The 19,414-nt window shown below is 39.7% G+C and overlaps 1 protein-coding gene across 1 annotated transcript; it reads right to left on the minus strand.

The window, feature by feature from the left end:
* Positions 1 to 1,085: 1,085 nt before the first annotated feature.
* mcoln1a (mucolipin TRP cation channel 1a) lies at positions 1,086 to 19,262 on the minus strand. The gene is made up of 14 exons (XM_056372837.1): positions 19,098 to 19,262; positions 11,050 to 11,327; positions 9,926 to 10,093; positions 9,220 to 9,376; positions 7,108 to 7,189; positions 6,458 to 6,554; positions 5,698 to 5,797; positions 5,278 to 5,384; positions 4,874 to 5,023; positions 4,171 to 4,272; positions 3,902 to 4,024; positions 3,470 to 3,676; positions 3,203 to 3,333; positions 1,086 to 2,986 (listed from the first exon to the last, which is right to left on the minus strand). The coding sequence occupies exons 1-14, from the start codon at positions 19,126 to 19,128 to the stop codon at positions 2,950 to 2,952; spliced, it is 1,770 nt and encodes a 589-aa protein (XP_056228812.1). The 5' UTR covers positions 19,129 to 19,262; the 3' UTR covers positions 1,086 to 2,949.
* Positions 19,263 to 19,414: the final 152 nt, after the last annotated feature.

Raw genomic sequence — 19,414 nt, forward strand, 5'->3', positions numbered from 1 at the left:
TGGTAAAAACAGAATTAGGATAGACTGAGGGGGTGTTATACTTGACTATACAGACTTGACTTCCTTTAAATCTCTTTCTTTAGTGTGGTCTGGTCACCCATCTGCCCAAACATCTTGCAGTGAAGACAGCTGCACACTCTGCCTGTAGCATAAAACACACTCTGCAGGCCGCACACACACACACACACACACCGACTGACACACCAAACACAATGTCAAGCGGCTGCAGATTCGGTGACTCACTGAATAAAAGGAAGAGGAAACTGCTGCTGCTGCTGCTGCTGCTGCTGCTACAGATCTGCCTTTTTCTTTTTAATCTGAGGTGCTTTGTTAAAATACAAGTCCCTGAAGTTCAAACAGCAAGTCACACTTGACTGGAGCACATTTTATTTCAAGCTGCGATCAAACTGGCATTAACAAAGAACCACACCTGACACCAGCACACTGAATCTACAACTGATTAGCAGCTTCTAGAGCAAGAGTTTTCCTCTGGGCTTTCATTGTGAATCAATAGCACAATTAGAGTAGTTTGACATATACTCTCATCATGTGAAAAGGATTATTCTCTGTTCTAGGAAGATGAATGAAACATGTTTATGAGATGCATTAAACTATGAACCGTACCTTTGCTTCTCCCACACACACTCCCAACACGAACCATCGAGAGCGGTACATAATGTATGATGATATCAGGTTAAGTGGGTGGAAAGCAAAGATGTGCTACATCAGCTGCCAAGCCTTGCTCGGAGAGCTCAATAACCAGGAAATGAGTTCATCATATTGGACTGTTCTGACATAAAAAAAACAAAAAACAGAATTGTAATTTCCCTCCACAGAGCTTTGTGCTGCAGCGTCGCGACTAAAACATTCACAAGCGCTGTGTTTGACAATGTTTTAGACAAAATCACGAATCATTGTTTCTTCTATGTCCTTAATGTGCCCTTTCTGTCTTCAAGTAGAAAAATAAACTTATAGTCCTTTGGTGCTGTGTTTCATGAATCGGTATCCACACACATTAACTACTTGCTCCCTCTTCTGATGATTCAAAGGAACTGTGTTTGAATGAAACTAACACATAATCTGTATAGTCTTCCAAAAACAGTTTTAATATCAAAGATGACCCGGGAAAGTTTAATCAGTAGATTGGCAACATATGACACCATGTAGATGACTTCATGTTTGCATTTCACAAGTACAAGTGCATATTATTTGTATAAAAAACATGATACCTTCAAACTGTAGGAGAGGTACTAGATAATATAAACATGCATGTAATACCATTTAAAGTTAAGGCCTTGGATACATTTGGCACACATTTGTCATCTCGAGCCAAAGTCCCTACGAATAATTAGCTTAAATGTGACATGTGTTTGTTTATAAGACAGAATATGAGATGACTAAAAAAATACTGTCATCTTACACTCAATTAACCTGTTACTGCTAAAATCAAATCATCTCTCCCTAACAAAATAAACTATTGTCCTAAAAACACCTTCTGGAGTCCAGACTGTGAGACTCCCTATACTACTGTGCGTTTTATGCGGTACATAGACAAAGAGAAATAAAGTTATTCAAGCGTCCACTAAAGATCCGGTCACTGGTCTACAGTTTTAGACAAGACATAATTATGAAGACATGGCAAGACATTATAGCAGCTCTACAAATACGTTTTCTGCCATCATTATATCTTCTTGTTATCTACCCCAAACCCCTGCTCAATTTTGTAAGGCAAGTCAAGTTTTTTTCCCTAAAGACTAAACAAGTCGGATGCTATTTGTTGATAGCCGTCAGCGCTGTAAAGAGATGGAGAAAGGGGGTCAGATTTCTACCTTCTGAACTTTGGCATCATTAAAGAAACATGCATATGGCTCTGGAGAGCAGCTTTCCTTGTTGTAGCTGACCACAGGCAATGCTGAGTGCTTCATTAGTGAGTGAGTGCATCCCACTGTATTGATCTTTACTCAGATAAATGCAACACAATCTACTACAGCAATCAAGTGCAGCAACAAAAACAAAACAAAGATCCACATTTGAAGGCAAAATGATGCTTGTGCAGTAGAAGCGCAGCTAGAGAAGCTGTTTGAAACTTTATACTGTAGGTGCAGCTCATAGTAGAGCAAACAAATCGAGTCAAGTCAACACCTAAACCCGCATTCTGTATATCTGTTTGTGGTCCTGTTTTCCAGTATTTTTCTGGAAGTCATCTCCCTGATTGTCTTAAATAAAGACAGACTACTAGAAGGTGGATTTCTTCCTCTCATACTGTATACATTTACATGTCCCAGTGTGATTCTAGTGTCCTCTGCTGAGTCGTTTTTGCCGTAAAGAACACTATTTCAAAATGGGTTTTGGTAAAAAGGAGAAAACAGTGGATATGTTTTGTGAGATGTATAAATGCCTCATTTTAAGAGCCCTGTCCTCAAGAGGTAACTGAATTTGAAATACTATAGTAAAACAAAAAACACAAAAATAAAAACAGTCAGCACCATGTATGCTCTTCTGCAGTCCTCATCATGGCAGTTGTACCCACTTAGTATCTTTACAACAGGTCCTTTTCCTGGTTCAGCATTGTGCATTGTTAAATACATAAGAAAAAATACTGATACTTGTTTTAAATACCAACAAGGAACAGAGAAATGTATTTGCATTAGTCATCCATGATGCTGCCTTGTCTTCCTCTTCATACAGAGGACAAGTCCAGCCTCTGATCAGTCCTCAGTTTCTTCTTCATGGAGTCAAGGACAGGAAAAACAATAGGTCCAATGAAAAGACTGTTGTTACATACTCCCTCTACAGAGTGCTGGTCCGGCTGATGGCGGTGACTCCTTCAGATGAGTGCTGAGGTTTGACACAGACACAGTATGTTTGTACAGAGACACTAGGAATCAGGAGTGTGCAGTGTATCCCTGTGGTCAGCAGGGGAGGCTATTGAGGTCACTGAGATCAACGTCAGTTCACCAGCAGGACGTCCTCGTACGTCGTCGTCCTGGGGGGGAAATCAAAGACAGATGGCACATGTTAACCATTTTCTACAGTCATGATATTTCATATCATAATCATATATTCTAATTTAGAGTCACATAATTGTTTTATTTACTGAAATATACTTGAAACATCTTGACAAATTATGTCACAACAAGATGAAAAGAAGAGACAGAGAAGATTGTTGTTGTTGCTCTCATGTCGGCCCTCTCCTCCTCACCTGTCACAGCAGCAGAAGAAGGAGCACGGCGAGGTCTCCAGACCCCTGAACTTCCCAGAGCTTGGTGCATCTGTACACTCTGCTATGAAGGCGTGCAGGTCTGTGATATGGATGGGTTCTTGGGTTTGGTGCTGTAGAAATCAATGAGAATTCATCATTGTTGTTTTTTTTTATTCAGTTTTTTTCACCTGTGTCTTCCCTATTCTACATCTCTGACACCAGGCAGTCGAAATGGTAAACTTGGATTAAGACGACCCCTTTTCCTACCTTAATGGTCTCATAGGCTCCTGTGATGAGGGCAATAAACAGCGACAGCACCATGTAGATGAAGAGCGAGATGAAACTGTACAGGTAAACTTGGCTGAACAGCCACACCAGAGTACTGCTCTCCTGCATCTCCACGAACGTCACAAACATGTCGTCCCCGTTAATGAGGGAGAACAGACACTCCGACACCATGGACAGGGAACGGAACTGAGAGAGAGAAAACAGTAAGCTCCATCAAACCTTTTTTATTCAGTCACAGACTGAAATAAATCATGACTATTATCTGAGGTAGGCAAAGAGTTGCATGTGAAGGGAAAGAGACAGAAACAGAAATATTCGACTACACTAAACAACACATTTTTAACATTTTAAATTCAGTAGTTTAACTACACTGATTACCTTCCTGTCTACAAGGGTTTCAGTTTTACTCACCTTGACATGGTATGGTCCCAGGACGATCCAGCCACAGAAGCAGTAACCCAGATAGATGACGGCCACACAGAGGCAGAACCGAATCACATTGGGGAACGCTGCTCGAAGTGTGACGATCAGGATCTGTAGGAGGCACAGAGACATCGCACAGATCAAATCACAGTGTGTGAGAGAGCAGAGGAACATTTTCTCACCTTCTCAACAGTTATTAAATCAGCAGCAAGTTACAACAATATCAGTTGTCGCATACCAGTGAATCTGAGACTTACATTGTATTTCTGGAAGAATGTGAGGTAGCGGATGACTCCCACCCACACCAGAAGTGTGGAGGTCCCCAACAGGATACCACAGAGGTCATAGGAGGACATGTTCTGACAGGAGAAAAGAAGAGATACCAGCTTGACAATGAACACAAGACTCGTCTATAAAATATTGCTCATTATTAGCCTATTATATTTGTGTAAATCTGGAAGTCCAAATACACCGTACAAAGAGTAAACTGGAACTAAATACAGCGGCTAAATAACATTAGTTGGAAGCCTGAGTCTGACGGACACCTGCAGAGGAAAGGAAAGAAGACCACAGAGGAAAGGCACCCAAAACTGAACAGGAAATAAATAAATGTGGAGAAGTCACAGGTGAGAGTGAGGGAGTGTGTGTAACATTATCTCTGCTGGACAGTTAGTTTAACATCATGTATCAGAAGACGCTGCCAATCTCTGTTGTTGAGATTAGCATTTTGTTGCTATCAGGCCACGGTATAGGTGGGATAACAAGTTCCTTCAAGTTTGTAGGTTCAAGATTATAATGGATGCCTCAGAGCTAAGAAGCACCCAACGCAATGCAAAGCGGTTTGCCTCCTTTATCAGGTATTATCCTTTACATATAGCACATTAAACTGTAAGAAACTAACTACAAGAACTACTGTGGCAGATGTCGTCACTGAATGGTGTAGGGGTAAGAAGGACACACCTTAGATTCAATGCCGACTTTGATAATAGTGCCAGTGATGGTGAGGATATCGCTGACGATAAGGAGGATATACCAGCCATTAATGAACTCAAGCCGGTCTCCCCAGCACACTTTACGATCCAGAGTTTCCTTGAAGAACTGCACAAACTCCTGAAAAACACAGAGACAGTGAGAGGGAAAGGCCAAATTGAAGAATGAGGGTATATGCAGTAAGAGGTTTATTGACTGTACGTTTATGTACATTAACTACACACATTCAGTCACTTTTCCCCTTGATTTTAACTCAGCATTCTCACCATCTAAAGCCTGATTCTGCTTGGGCTGGCTTGAGTCGACGCTCTTATTCAGAGCCCTCATTCTGTCGTATGTTTTCCTCTCTTTTGGTTGTAGCAGACTTTCCTTACCTGTTGCAGCATGATGCCTCGCAGTATGGAGCGTCCGCAGAGCAGCAGTGACACGATGCACACCAGAGCCACGGTGATATCAAAAGCTACGCGTGAGTAGCTGTCAGCTGGGGGTTTAAAGGGAGACAAAAAAAAACAACAAAAAACAGAGCTGTTAACAGTCTTTCACTTCAATCTGGCAGTAGTGCACCCCCCTTGTTAAGTACGGCTGTATAAATAACTTCATGTACTGAAACTTCATGTTGGTTTAGCAATGGTAACTGTAACCAACTTTTAACATCCTCATGTTCCTTACCACCTTCAAGTTTACATCCCGTTTCTTTCACTTGCAGCATTTCTCTGACTGCTATGAGTCTTATATCACATGCTGCTCACACCTGTTCTCAAGAGCCCCAACCATCCGCTCACGTGCTGTCTCACCATGTCCAGAGATGCTCGGGTCTTTACACTCCTTTATTGATGCCTGGTTTTCTAACCGGATCTTCACCTTGCCGCTGTGAGCCTTGTTGTCCAGAACTATCTGGAGGAGAAAGGAGGCCGACACAACAATTCATTTCCTTTGGAACTGTACTTTTTGACATGTATTTCAGACAACGGAGTATGATCTAATAGAATGTGTAATAGTTTAATTTGTCATAAGTCAAATATTGTGGTGCAAATTTGATCTGTGTTATTTGTCATATTGTTTGTCATAGTGTTGCATGATGAAAGTCAAACATAATGCTCAATGAGTAAGAAAGATAAATGTTCAGAACAACTAAACTAAAATATGTATGATAACTGTATAAGTCTAATCAACATGATAACTTGACTAATCAATCTTTTTTAGGGCATGACCGTATACCTAAAGACATGTCTCTTTATTACAAATCCAGGATCTCCTTTTGACAACCAAGAAACTTCACCTGAAAAGTCTCATTCAGTCCCATTATATTAAATGGAACAAATTGTCTTGTATCGTCTGTTTGGAGTTTTCATAGAATAACTCACTCTGTGTTGAGCTCAGCAATTCATTCATTTGTCTATACACTAAATAATCCAAGACATGTCCAGTAAATGCCCTTCAGCAGTGCTGGGAACCGAACCATCAACTGTCTGGGTACATGACAGCCTCTGGAATCAACCCATCAGACATTACCTTTGGATCAACCATTCATATGTCTCTACCATTTGTACTCACCGTTACGGAAAAAGTGTAGCAGTCTGGGATCTCGTTGTTGATGATGGTCTGTATATTGATTGCCTTCAACTTGAACTCTATGGTGACATTAATGAGCCTTGAAAAATATGAAACAGACAGATGGAAATTGAGAGGGAAGCTTGGTAACAGGTGAACACTGGTTTGTAGTGCCAGTGTCTATGGTGTCAATCCTACTAACCTGTATAGGGATTCATTAAATTATCATTTTGTATCCCACTAGTTGTTGCATCAAACATCTTTTCTAGTGTCATGATGTGATGACCTCACTGACCGGTGCGCCACCCCATCAGCGATCTCGTTGGGATTTAATTGATTAGGGGCCTAAGCACTGTTTATTTGTTCACTGTTAATTTCACATTTTTCATTTGTTCAAGTGAAATATTTCTATGCATTCATGCACACAATAAGATTATTGATGCCTAAAAATGATCAGACAGGCATGAATCAGAATCAGCGAACTATGTGTGTGTTTTTGTATCTAAACTTGTATCAGTGTCCTTGTACACATGCTTGAACGTGCGTCTGCAGCAGAGATAAGCGACTGGTTGTCATCAGATATTACAGAGATAATCTTGGCAGTAGAGGCCAAACGAGGGGAAGCCAAAGCCATGCGAAAAATGAAGCCTTACTTGTGGAACTTGAGCGTAAAGTTCTTGTAGCTGCTGCCGAGTGGAGCCGGAGGGACCGACAGAGGGTTCACACCTACACAGTCTGAAGATGGTGGAGAACAGGAAGAGAAATGCCACGTTGAGTAAACACTGGGATATTCTGAAGCTAAAATCAAAGAGGGGGATTTCTGATCTCTGGCATTTTGCTGTTCCTTTTCTACATAGTGAATACAAAATATAAACAAATATGAAATCTTGTCAGCATTATTAGAAGTAGCAGATCACAAAGAAACATTTGACGTACGAGTGATACGAGGATAAGAAAGATGTTGACATGATGTCGTTCCCACTGTTGATCTTACTTCCTCTTAAATTGGTCTAATTTAACTCAAACACAAACTAACATGAGGAAGTAAGAAACCTTTGACCAGCAAATAGGAAATGGTGACACTTTTCTTTAATCCCTCCTGCTTAGCATTTATAAGCACTATACAAACATTTATCAAATGATTTATGAAATATTAATGTATTGTATTTGTCAACCATTATAACCTTTACTATGAAGACATATTTTATATCACTACAGCTGTGTTTTACTTTATTGTCCTTCACTATCTGTTTGTATGCCACATGATAACGTATAGCTGTTGACAAATACATAAACACATATCTGTTTATAAGCACATTATAGTATGTCACACATAGTATAAACCATGTATTAGAGGGATATACACTGCTTATAAATGCTAAATAGGGGCAGGGGGGTTAAAGTAAAGTGTTCCCATTGGTGTTCATAATCACCTCTAGTTTGCTTGCTTCACTTACAACAGATAAAAATCATAAAAAGGCCAGCACTAGATTTTTGACAAAAGGTAAATTAATTCACATGAAATGCCATGACAGGACAAAATAATTCAGTATTCTGGGGAACAAAAAAACAGCCATTTTGCAAATGCAATGATAAAGTGGACCTTATCATGTTATTATGACTTCAGTATCTTCATAATTGCAGGATCAGGTGCTACATTGTATTTTGTAACACATCAGATTAAGTGACCTGATTAGGTGGAGTCAAAAATTGCTATATTGCTGCTGTAAACATTTTTAATCACACTGTATTGCATGCTGGATCATCTCAAAGCCTTCCTGGATGATTCATGATGAGTGACTTTGTGCCTGTGAAGAATCCTGTACTGTTTTTGCTGCTTCTGAAGGAACACAGAGAACCTTCCTGCAGTTATTAATTATGAGATAAGGCTTCAGTGTGGTGAATGTAATGCAGTTCCATAGCAACCATGATCTATATGATTAATATAATTTGTTTTGCAGACAATTTGAAACTTACTAGAAGCCAAAAATGTGACCGGGGCTGCACACAATGAAATAAATATCACATTGTATTTTCACCTAATTTCAGTGGAATGTGACATGAAAACCTGTACAAGACTCTTGGATTGCAGCTGTTTATTTCCTGTGGTTGGACTTATTCTAAAAAAGCCTTTTGTTTGAGAATACACTCCAGCTTTCACAGCTACTTGTGTAAGAGCCAGAATGCACCCTCAGACATTCCTCCTACTCAGACGTTCCCTTTTGAAGTCAATGTTTGTGTTGCCCCCCCTCAGGCAACAACTGTCACCCTGGACAGTCTGGTCTGTAGATAATTGTTCTCTGCTTGACCTCTGACTGTGTGAAACCAAACTATATGCAAATCTGCTTGGAGCATCCCTTCTGAGAACAATTTATTCTTCTTGTGATCTGTCACTGCAGCACTATCACCATTTTTTCATGTGTTTGTTTTAGTGTCAAAGGAGAGGTGCACCCGTGCTTTCAGTGGGCTTTATCTAGTTATCGGCCGCTCTGGTTCACATGCAGTGATACAAATGCTCACGGTGCACTTAATGTGATGTGACAATTAAATTCTATTAAATTCTTGCATAAATGGTATAACTAAACTTATGTTACGGCACATATGTCCTACATCCACTACAACCCCCACCACTACTGTGTGGCATTTCACAGATCAACAGCTTGTCACAGAGAGGAAAAGTTCACACTACACAGACTTGAGAGCAGCTTTCTACCACTGTTAGCGCTGTTAATGGAAATCAGTGCAGTAGAATGTAGCTCATGTACCTGTGAGGATGTGAGGGTCTATAGTGAAGGTATCGTTGGCTGGGTCGATGCGTCCCTTCTTGTAGTACTGCTGGCAGAGGGAGAGCGCGCTGCCATTCACACCAACATCGTAGACATATGCATAGCGTCCCACTGTGGTCTCTGGTAAGGCCAGATACTGGGGGAGGATGAGAGGAGAATAACTGAGAAAAAGGAGAGAGACTGGAGGAAAATAACACAAATGTTCAAAATGACTTTGAGATAAATCACTATCTTCGTGCATTGTTCTGTATTCCACAAAGTCGGTCAGAATTTCTGGCATCAACTTTACAAAACTCATTATCTAAACTCTGCGTGTATCTGTTGCCTCTGCTTGCAGTGTCAGTTTCTACTGACCTGTGCAGGGATTCAATAAGATGGTCTTTCGTTTATTGCTTTACTGTCTTTTACAGTTTAAATTGATGGCTCTGGTTTTGATATCCCAAACATCTATTCTAGTGTCATGAGCCAGACTGAGCAGTGTGCCACCCCGTCAGCCATCTTGTTGGGATTTAACTGAGGACATCTGATACCACAAACCATCCCACTCACAGTTTGACTAAATGTGAAAATACAGCATTTGAAAATGATGGAAACAAACGATTTTCATCAAAACAGCAGATAATGTTCTATCGATTGACTCATCAATTAATCAATTCAGCAGCTTCCCATTTTCCTCAGGGCTTACCTGCTCCACGGCATAAAAGATGTGGTCATAGACATCGCTCTGCGTGTAAACAGCAAAGGAGTCATCTGTGGACTCATCGTAGTCTTTGAGGAAAAGGTGTTTGAAGGTCATCGTGTTCTCCTCCTTGAAGGTCACCACCACCTGGTTACTGAGGCCGAACAGCACTAACTGCAGCAAAGAGGGGAGGGTGATGAAAAAAGTTGACAGGTCAAAGAACAAGGAGAGAGGGAAGAGTGAGATATGTCATGAGGAGGAGTGGGAGTCAGAGAGGAACCCTGAGGCGGTGCGCTCCAGGTGCAACACTAAGACTGCAGGCTTTGTGTTTAAGAACTATGCTCTAATTAATGGCTTGTCGATCAAGTAATCAGAATGTCCTATGTGTCTTTCTGTGCCTCATAAATCAATTCTTCACACAGGAAGTAAAGATGAGACTTCTGCACCGATCCAGTTTAATGAAAAAAATACTGACTACAACAGTTATTTACAATGAGGTGACAACATTGCTGCCTCTCCCACTACCACACTACACAGTTCACTAAAGAACTGACCGATGCAAGCCAGCATCTTTTATATCAACATAACTTTATTTAAATATCATGCAGACAAGCTGAGAAAGTACTGATGTGGGGCTTTCACACAGTATCTCATATCGATCTGTAGACAATGATTTTTCTTTAAAAGAAAAAAAATATTTATATTTTCAGTGATTCGGAGGCAAAATGAGATGGGATTAAATTTATCTACCTGTAAATAGACTGTTTAATACTTTTATATCTTACAGTTTTCTGCTGGAATGGTACAATGGTGTTTATTCAAGATTTGTAATCTTTTTTAGGTGCCAGAAGACAACAATGAAATGAATGCAAAGTTTAACCAATTAACCAATTGGAATTGGGGCACCGTTAACATTAAACAACAAATATTCCTCAGGAAACAGCACTCTGTCCTATATGTCAAAGAGTTAATATGGAACTGTATGAAACTGTAAGACCAATGAGTTCATACAAACTGAGTCAGGGCATAAACCTTATATAAATATATTATACATATATTAACCTAAAAAAAATATGGGATCAGAAGCCCTGATAATAAAAATGCTGTGGTGAGAAAAAAGAGCAATGTACCTGAGCTGTGACAATAATGATCTTGAGCAGCTGCAGGATCAGTTTAAAAGGCTTGCGGCCCTTAGCATGATATTTATCACAAGGACTCATGAAGAAGTATTTAAGCTTCCTGCGAAGAGCTTCCTCTTCCTGATCAGCCCCAACCCAATGACCTGCTCCCGTCGTGGGAAACTGATGGTTGCTGTGGTTGTTGCCATGACTGCCACTGTGATGGTCATACTCGCCGCTGCTGTCTGTGGAGCCGTAGTGAGTCACAGAGGAGGACAGGCCTTCTCGTTCTGGAGGAGAAAAAAAATGAAACAGTGTTTTTGTTTCTTCATGCTCATGCAAATTTTGATCAAGATTTCATCTTGGTCAAAATGATTTATTAATTTAAAAAAGTACTGAATTAATCTTTGATCAGGACTAATACTCAAAGACAAGCAGACTGAGAAAATCTCCACCTGACGTACAAGCTCCCAATGAGCTACGAGTACTCAAAGTCCTGCATGTCATCATTATTTAAGAGCCACACATCGAATATGAAATGCCGCACAATAAGTAACAAGAGATTACAGAAACGCCAAAGATTCATGAGGCAGTTCAGAAACACTAACTAACACATATCTTAGTTGCTTTACAAACACAAGGATCAAAGAACAAAGGGATCCTTGGCAAATGTGTTTCTGTGTTATCAGTCTATGTAGAAAGTTAATAACAGCCCACATCATTTTAATTGATCATTTTAACTTTTAAATATCAATATTGGTAAATTCCTTAAAATTCCATTTCTACATCTTCTGATTTAGATTTTCTTCATTCACATACTACATTTACTCTGAACATTGGTATGTGTCAACATTTTCAAGCCAAACCCACCATGCACATTACTCTTTCAGCAATTAGTGACAGACGGATTCTTCTAAATTAACATTACTGTCTTTCCCTCCTCATTACGATCGATACTGTCTTATTTGTTTAACCCATTCAGGCTGGTGTTTATTGAGTGTGGCAGATGTGGCTCAGAGTCAGTACTGCTTTCAGGGTTTCTTCTTAGAAACTCTTTAGCTGAGGTGAGCCACCCTGATCCTGATGCATCTCATGTCATGGTCAATTTAGTTAGTGGATGATGGTCTAAATAACAACAGCCACGCTTTTTAAAAAACATAGCATTTCTCATACAAGGTAGCGCCTGTGCTTGTTTCCCCCTAAAGGTTAACATTTAATTTGATAAAGTGTGTTTATTTTTAGTTGGTTGCTAGAAACGGCTCCAAGGATGGCAATGTTGGTCGTTCCACCACCTTGGTCCTGACTGGAATATCTCATCAACCGTTTGATGGATTTCCATGACAGACATTCATGTTGCCCTCTGGATGAATCGTAATAACTTTGGTCATCCCCTGAATCTTCATCTTTTCATCAAGTCAAAATTTAAAATTGTTCAGTACTAAAGTTTTTGACCAAACAAGTCTGTTAGCATTGCCATATGAGACAACAGTGACTATACCAACTGGCTGAACAGGAAAGCATCATTTACATGAATTGAACTGGTTTTCCAAAGTGCTGAGCCTAAGTCTCGTCATTTCCTGCAAAACTCTACTTGACCTTCTTGTCACAGACACAGACGACTTGCAGCAACAGCAACCTGTCAGCACCACAAGTGTGCCAGAGTCTGAAGTCTGTCTTCAGCTTTCACTGCTTTCATCTTCTCTTTGTCTCCCACTGTGTCTGGCTTTACCTCTCTCTGTCCCCTCTGGCACGCTGAACATGTGCTCAGGTCGGCTTTACGTGTGATTTAACCCTTTCAGCTGCAAAGCCAATAGGGCTAATGTTGCTGAGGACAGGGCACAAAAATAACAACCATGTGATTTTTACAGTTGTCTTTACACTGTGCATGATTTCTGAAAACACTGCTACACTTCTTATTTTTTATTAAATTTAGAGAGGAGTCATGCTTTCTTCATTCTCTCTTCCTCTTTAAATATGGGAAATATCTGAAGCCAAGGTTAAACTATGAATCTAAGGCACCCTTTCAAAAAGTGACAGTGAAAGGGAGAAAAGTCTAGTTACTGCAGACATCAGTGTGGCAGGTGAAGTGAGGCAGATTCCTGGGATGGTTTGGCAAGAGCTGACAAATCTAAGGAGTCTGACCTCGCTGGGTTTGACGAGGGTAACAAGAGAAACTGAGGAGAGTATGTATGAGATATGTTTTGGACATTACATGTTGTTGAACAAAGTCCAGAGTCCAGAGCGTAATAAAAAAAGGCCTTTTAAGAAATATTAAGAAACAATGACACATTACTTTACGCCTAATATTTTTCCTAAATCCAAGGTGTCACAATATTTGACAGTATTTGGGATTTCAGTTGAACTTACACTGATTTGATATTTAAGCCTTTCCTTGTGGTTAAACTGTGTATGTATATTCTTTGGCTTCTATTCAGATATTATATTCTTATTTGATTATTACCACAATTTCTGTAGTATTGCCTCATTGTGTACTTTCAATTACTGAATAATGAGGTGTTGGATTCTCGCACAAAGCTCATAGAGCCTTGTCAGGAATCAAATTTCAAACAATTAGTAGCAGCATCCTTACACTAGCGCCTCAGGTTGCACCAACCAATCAAAAAAAAAAAGCAGTCAAATCACAGACAAGATAATTTCAACTTAATGATGGTTAAAAAAAGAAAAAGAAATAGGGGAAAGGGGTATAAGGTTATTACTGACTTTACTACAAAGGGTGTAATGTGGTAAACAGTAACTGTAAAGTTCTGCAGGGTTCACAAAGTTAAATTCAAGAGATTTTTAATACCATACAATATACAATTTAATACCTGTTTCATGATCATGCCAAGTATCAAGCTATGACTGAAAACCAGTAGGCAGAATATAACCTAGAATCATTTACTATATCATACTCTCTATAAATTAATTATATTAACATGATCCGGACCTGAATAAGCAGCAGAAAAATAGATGGATTTATTATCTTAAATAAATCAGTTTATTTAAGTTCATGTAGGTTGTTGCTAAAATCAGCACTGAGAACATTGAGCTGCTAGCTACAGCTGCTAGCTACAGCTGCTAGCTACAGCTGCTAGCAGCAGGGACAGTGTTTGCTACAGGTCTAATGCTGCTGACCGACACTCTTCAGTCTGAGGTCAACAATCCCACTTTTAGTTTTTAGATGTGCGGTGTCTCCTAACAGCCTGCAACCTGATCCAAAAACATATTATAACTAACAACAGTGTCTACTGTAGGCAACAGAAAACATCTCAGACTATTGTGAATTCAATTTAAGACTTTTTAATCCCGCTGAGGCCTTTTTTTTTTTTTTTTTTTTTTTAAATAAAAAAGGAAACTAAACCATGTTTTTTAAGACTTTTCAGGATCCGGACTGCTACTTAATGTTTACAACTCGTGTGCAACTGACTTTGTCTTTAAATAATTAGTGATATAACTGAAAGAATTTCAACTTTAAAAATGGATTTTGGAGAGAAAAAGAAAAAGTTAGTGAGAGACGGACAGACTGGTCAATTTAACCACGATTTGTTTTTATAAATCATAAAAGTGTGACTCAGCTAACAGCAGGCGATTTATGTGTCATACCTCTGCAGGACCTGACTACAACCCATAGGAAAATCACAAATCACCAAGTAGCTTAATCATGCTGTCACATGTTTTTAGCTTTCTGGACCAACGACTGATCGCTGCACACGAAGAGATGATTGTAGAGCATGTGTTTACTGTTCTTTGTTTGACAGACACAGGGACCTTATTTAAGTATTACTATGAAGTCAAAGTCAGCATGGCAAGGTCAGATAAACTGCTGAGGGTGAATCCAAACTCAACAGACACAATAAGTCAGCAAAGCAAGGCAACAGCTGGGCAGAGCTGTCCAATGGAAATGAGAAGTGAAACAAGAGGAATACACCACTGATGTTTAATGTTAGTCAGCACTAACTGTAAACAAGATGAAAGTTCAACAGAGGAGCATGACACAGAAAAGTTTGGGACTGACACAACTCCAAATACATGTCGCGCATTATTTCCTTGCACTGCACTCAAACAATGACACAAATGACATTTGTCAAGTTTTCCTGTTTTTCAACATGGTGCAATACTTAGAGTCCTCTCTTTACCCATAATTTATTTCTTCAGAGGATCAGCTCAGCACAAGTTACTAAAAGGAGAGGCTCCTTTTTATAGATAACAATCCACCACATGAAATGTGACAAATGGGTAGCCTCACTACCAAAAAGTCAAAAGACTGAACAATTAAATTGGAGCAGTTCATGTTTTCTGATACTGTTAAAAGAGTAATCAGCATTTTTTTTTTTTTTAAAATCTGAAACATGGACTCCTCTGGGTTTTACTTGAGGCAGCTATCTAACTAATTTACAATGAATTCTGCTTCATGACACAAGCTTATTACTGATGTAAACATACATTCAAGTGTCTCAGAAAATTAATTACACAGATTTAGCACTTTTCTAGTGTGTGTTAAAGAACCAATCGATCTATTTGGTAGTGATCATGGGTTCCATGTTTTCATCTGTGTTGGTTTATTAATACTTACACAAAGAAGATACAGAGGCTTATTCTGTGTATGATCAGTGGACAAAATGCAGCTTTATGTATGTATCTGAATATTGCGTAAAAGAGTGCTACAATGATTTAGCACTGCATTCCTGCAACACCGTCAGACTCGTGGTGGAAAGTTTCAGGAACAGTATCGAAATCGATGCAGCAGAACCAGAGATATTGTCTTTTTTCCCTGTTCACTTATCTTCCTTTTCAAAATCCGGCGATTACATTGGCGCAAAATGCAACTTGTCCGGTGACTGTTTGGTCAGAGATTCTGCTGTGTTATGCTAGCCTCAAGCAGAGATGGGGAGCGAGCTACAGAGGCCTGGTAAACTAACTTTGTTAAAAGTTCTTAATCTTGTAATTTTCAGACCCAACTAACATTGACTCAAGTGACATCACTTTAAACATCGCTCCCTCTGGAGCCACAAACACTTTACACAACTTCTTTCACATATGCAGCAGCACTCCTTAAGACCTATAAACAGACTTTCATGAAGTGGAGTTGCCCTTTACGTTAAATTCATGTGGCCCAAACAAAGAAAAGAAAAGAAAAGAATGGCTTGCAGCTTCAAACAAGCATAACATTAACTATCCATCTCCACAGATTTAAATATCTTTAACACCGAGGCAGGTGATTAGTTTTAGTTTAGTTTAACTGCGCCTTACACGGTCTTAAACTAAGTCTCAAATCTTTAAGTCTTTACCTTGTTTTTTTGCTCAATATCTGGAAACCAAGTTTGACGGAAATGCTTACTGTGCGTGACTCAGCATAGGAAAACAGTTGTAACCGGAGATTTTATGATTTGTTTGCCAACAGTAAACAAACCCATTTTCTTATGGTTCACTTTCTACATTAACCAACACCCGTTATCAACCTGTGAGAATTTCTAGCTGTATTTGTATGAATAAAATCCACGAGCATTTGACTTCAACAAAATTTGCTGTGAGTGACAGCATTTTCATTAACTCGGCTACAAAGGAGGCGGACGAGGTGCCCTGGCTTTGACAGGGGTTGCGTGCCTCGGTGAGAAGCATGAAAAGCAGCCAAATGAATCCAACCACTTAACGTTTCAGACTGCACACATATTTTTTTGCGTGTCGATCGTCACGGCAGATAACAATCGGACAAACAAAAGTGGGTGCAGGCTACTGACCGTGCCACCATGTTTGACACTTTGAGTCGCTCAAGCTGAATAAATCTGTGAAAATATCTGGCTCTTCCGGTTCACCGCCGCCTGTGGAGTGATGGCAGAAGCACTGATGTAGCTACCTCGCTGTCGATCAAAATCCTTACGATAACAAGAAATCTGTCAACAACTTGGTATCAGTGCCTGGATCTAGTCTGGCAGTCCAGAGCAGAAGGCCACCCACAGGCGGAGAGTCCAAAACTTCCACTTTTACCTGAGTTAAAGGAGACATCTTGAACAAAAAAAAAAACAGATGACATACTGATAATCTAGGTTAGATGTTGGAAGGACGATATCTTTTTTGTGAAATTTGAAATGCCTCGTTCTTTTGCAGCAATGTGTTTAACATCACTTTTCTATGACCACTCGACTATCAGCGGAGGAAGAGAAAAATAAACCCGATCATACAGTTTTAAATGGTCAATTCAGCCTAATTACAAGAGAAAATATGTACATCGTGTATATTCTTACTTACCTCTAATGGCATATAATTATACTGGGGGTGGCAGGAAAAATCTGAAAAAGTTATCTCAAAACCTCTGCACATACATAGTTAGATACCATTAGGAAGTAAAATGTTTTTGTAACTTGGGTTAGGGTTCGCTGACCCTTTAACTTGAAGCTTCCTGATCATATACTGTGCTAGTACTATGCTACATGAAGCAGGCGTTAGTCTGTATGTGTGTCTCAAAGCTCCTCAGAGCTGATCATGAAAACACAAGTTGTTATTAAAATACAAACACACAATACAAAAACATCTCAACTCAAGGTCTACATACTAACTTTTTTTTTTCAGGGCTTTCAACCACATTTCACAGGCTTAAAAAGTCAGTAAGCCTCCCAATACAGAGGGTCGATATTCTCAGTGCAGTCCTACTTCATCTACCAAAAAAAAAACAATCCTGCAAAAAACTACAGACTCACTCAACCATGCATGAGAGGAGCTTATGAAAGAGCTATTATTATGTGTGAAAGAGTCAGGCCGTTTAGATGTGGTGGTGGTGTAGCATCTGGGTCTTAATGGGAGAGAGATTTAACAACAGTCTCTTTTAGACAAAGAAATCACACAACCACTGCAACCTCTGAAACTTGGGCGAGTAATTCACACATGGGACGCGGCAGTATAGTTCCCCAATCAGCACTGATGTTCAGTCAGCTGACTTGGTGCAAAGGGTCATTCAATTATTCTAGTCTGCCATACATGTAACTGAAGGTAAGCCAGCCTCTTTGTCTAAAATATCAGAAACTGAATATGAAAAAATGACCTTCACAACTTCATTCATTCATTCATTCATTGGCCGTTCGGGGTCGCAAGGGGGGCTGACATCGTTCGTGTAAACCCTGCACATGTTGCCAGTTCTATACATGGCTGACATTTAGAGCCAAACAACCATTCACGCTCACATTCACACCTATGGGCAATTTCCAATTCACCTATCCTGCATGTCTTTGGATTGTGGGGGGAAACTGGAGAACGTGGAGGAAACCCACACAGGAGATCATGCATACTCCACACAGAAAGAAGAACCTGATTGCTGTGAGGAAACAGAGCTAACCACTCCACCACAATGCCACCCTACACAAGTTATCACAAGTTCAATGAACCCAAAATATATTCTTGATTTGTCTGAGGTACTAAACTCATATTGACATAAAATGGAGAAATGCAGTAAATCTCTACATTTAAGAACATGGAGGCAGTGAATCTTTGGCATTTCTGCATAAAAAAAGACTCAATACTTAAATGATTGTCAAAAATAATAATACATTTCTGCCAGGCAACTGACCTATTAGTCAGCTAATTGTTTCAGTTCTGTGAATTTAAGTCTTATGACGAAGGATTTGTAATGGTAAACAATAATTTGCGACCAAGCTGTCGTTATTGCAGCGATGATAATCATGAGGATGTCACGTTAACAACTCTGTTATTGCGCTCTAAAGTTTCTGTATTAAGTAGAGGAATGGAGAGGTAAAAACCCCACTGAGGATTAAAATACAGAGTCACTATAAACCTGATGTAAAAACATACTTGTTGATAATGACTGCAGTACTTCACCGAGAGCAGACATACATGTGATAACCGTGATGTTGAGGACGTCTCAACAAAAACAACAGCTCCGTGTAGAAACCAGAAAGCAGCTCTAACACCAGCTTCAATACAGAGGAGAAACACCTGAACTGTGTTTTATTAACGAGCAAAACAATCTCCCCTGCGAAAACACGAATGAGTTGTGAGTTGTATGTTTTATATTAAAAAAATTGAAAAGTTAAATGTTGGCGCTACATTACCTGAGGAGTCCCGGTGTCGTGTCGCAGCCATGAAGTTAATTCTTTAAAAGACAATAAATAGGCGAATCATACAGCTACACCCAAAAGTATCCGATGTTTTCACTGTGGCAGTGACTGTTTATGAGCAGACTACGGTCCTGACAGAAGAGTCCTGCCGAACTGCTGCTGCTGGCTTCCGCTCAGGTCATGTGACCAACACCATGTGACCACATGAGCCAACTATGGGCAGAGAAGTGCTGTGGGGTCTGGCACAATGACTGATCTTTAGCAGATTTTTTTTTTTTAAGACGATCCCGTGCAATGATGCACGTGATGCC

This window comes from Seriola aureovittata, chromosome 3, assembly GCF_021018895.1.
Source record: "Seriola aureovittata isolate HTS-2021-v1 ecotype China chromosome 3, ASM2101889v1, whole genome shotgun sequence".
Lineage (NCBI taxonomy): Eukaryota > Metazoa > Chordata > Actinopteri > Carangiformes > Carangidae > Seriola > Seriola aureovittata.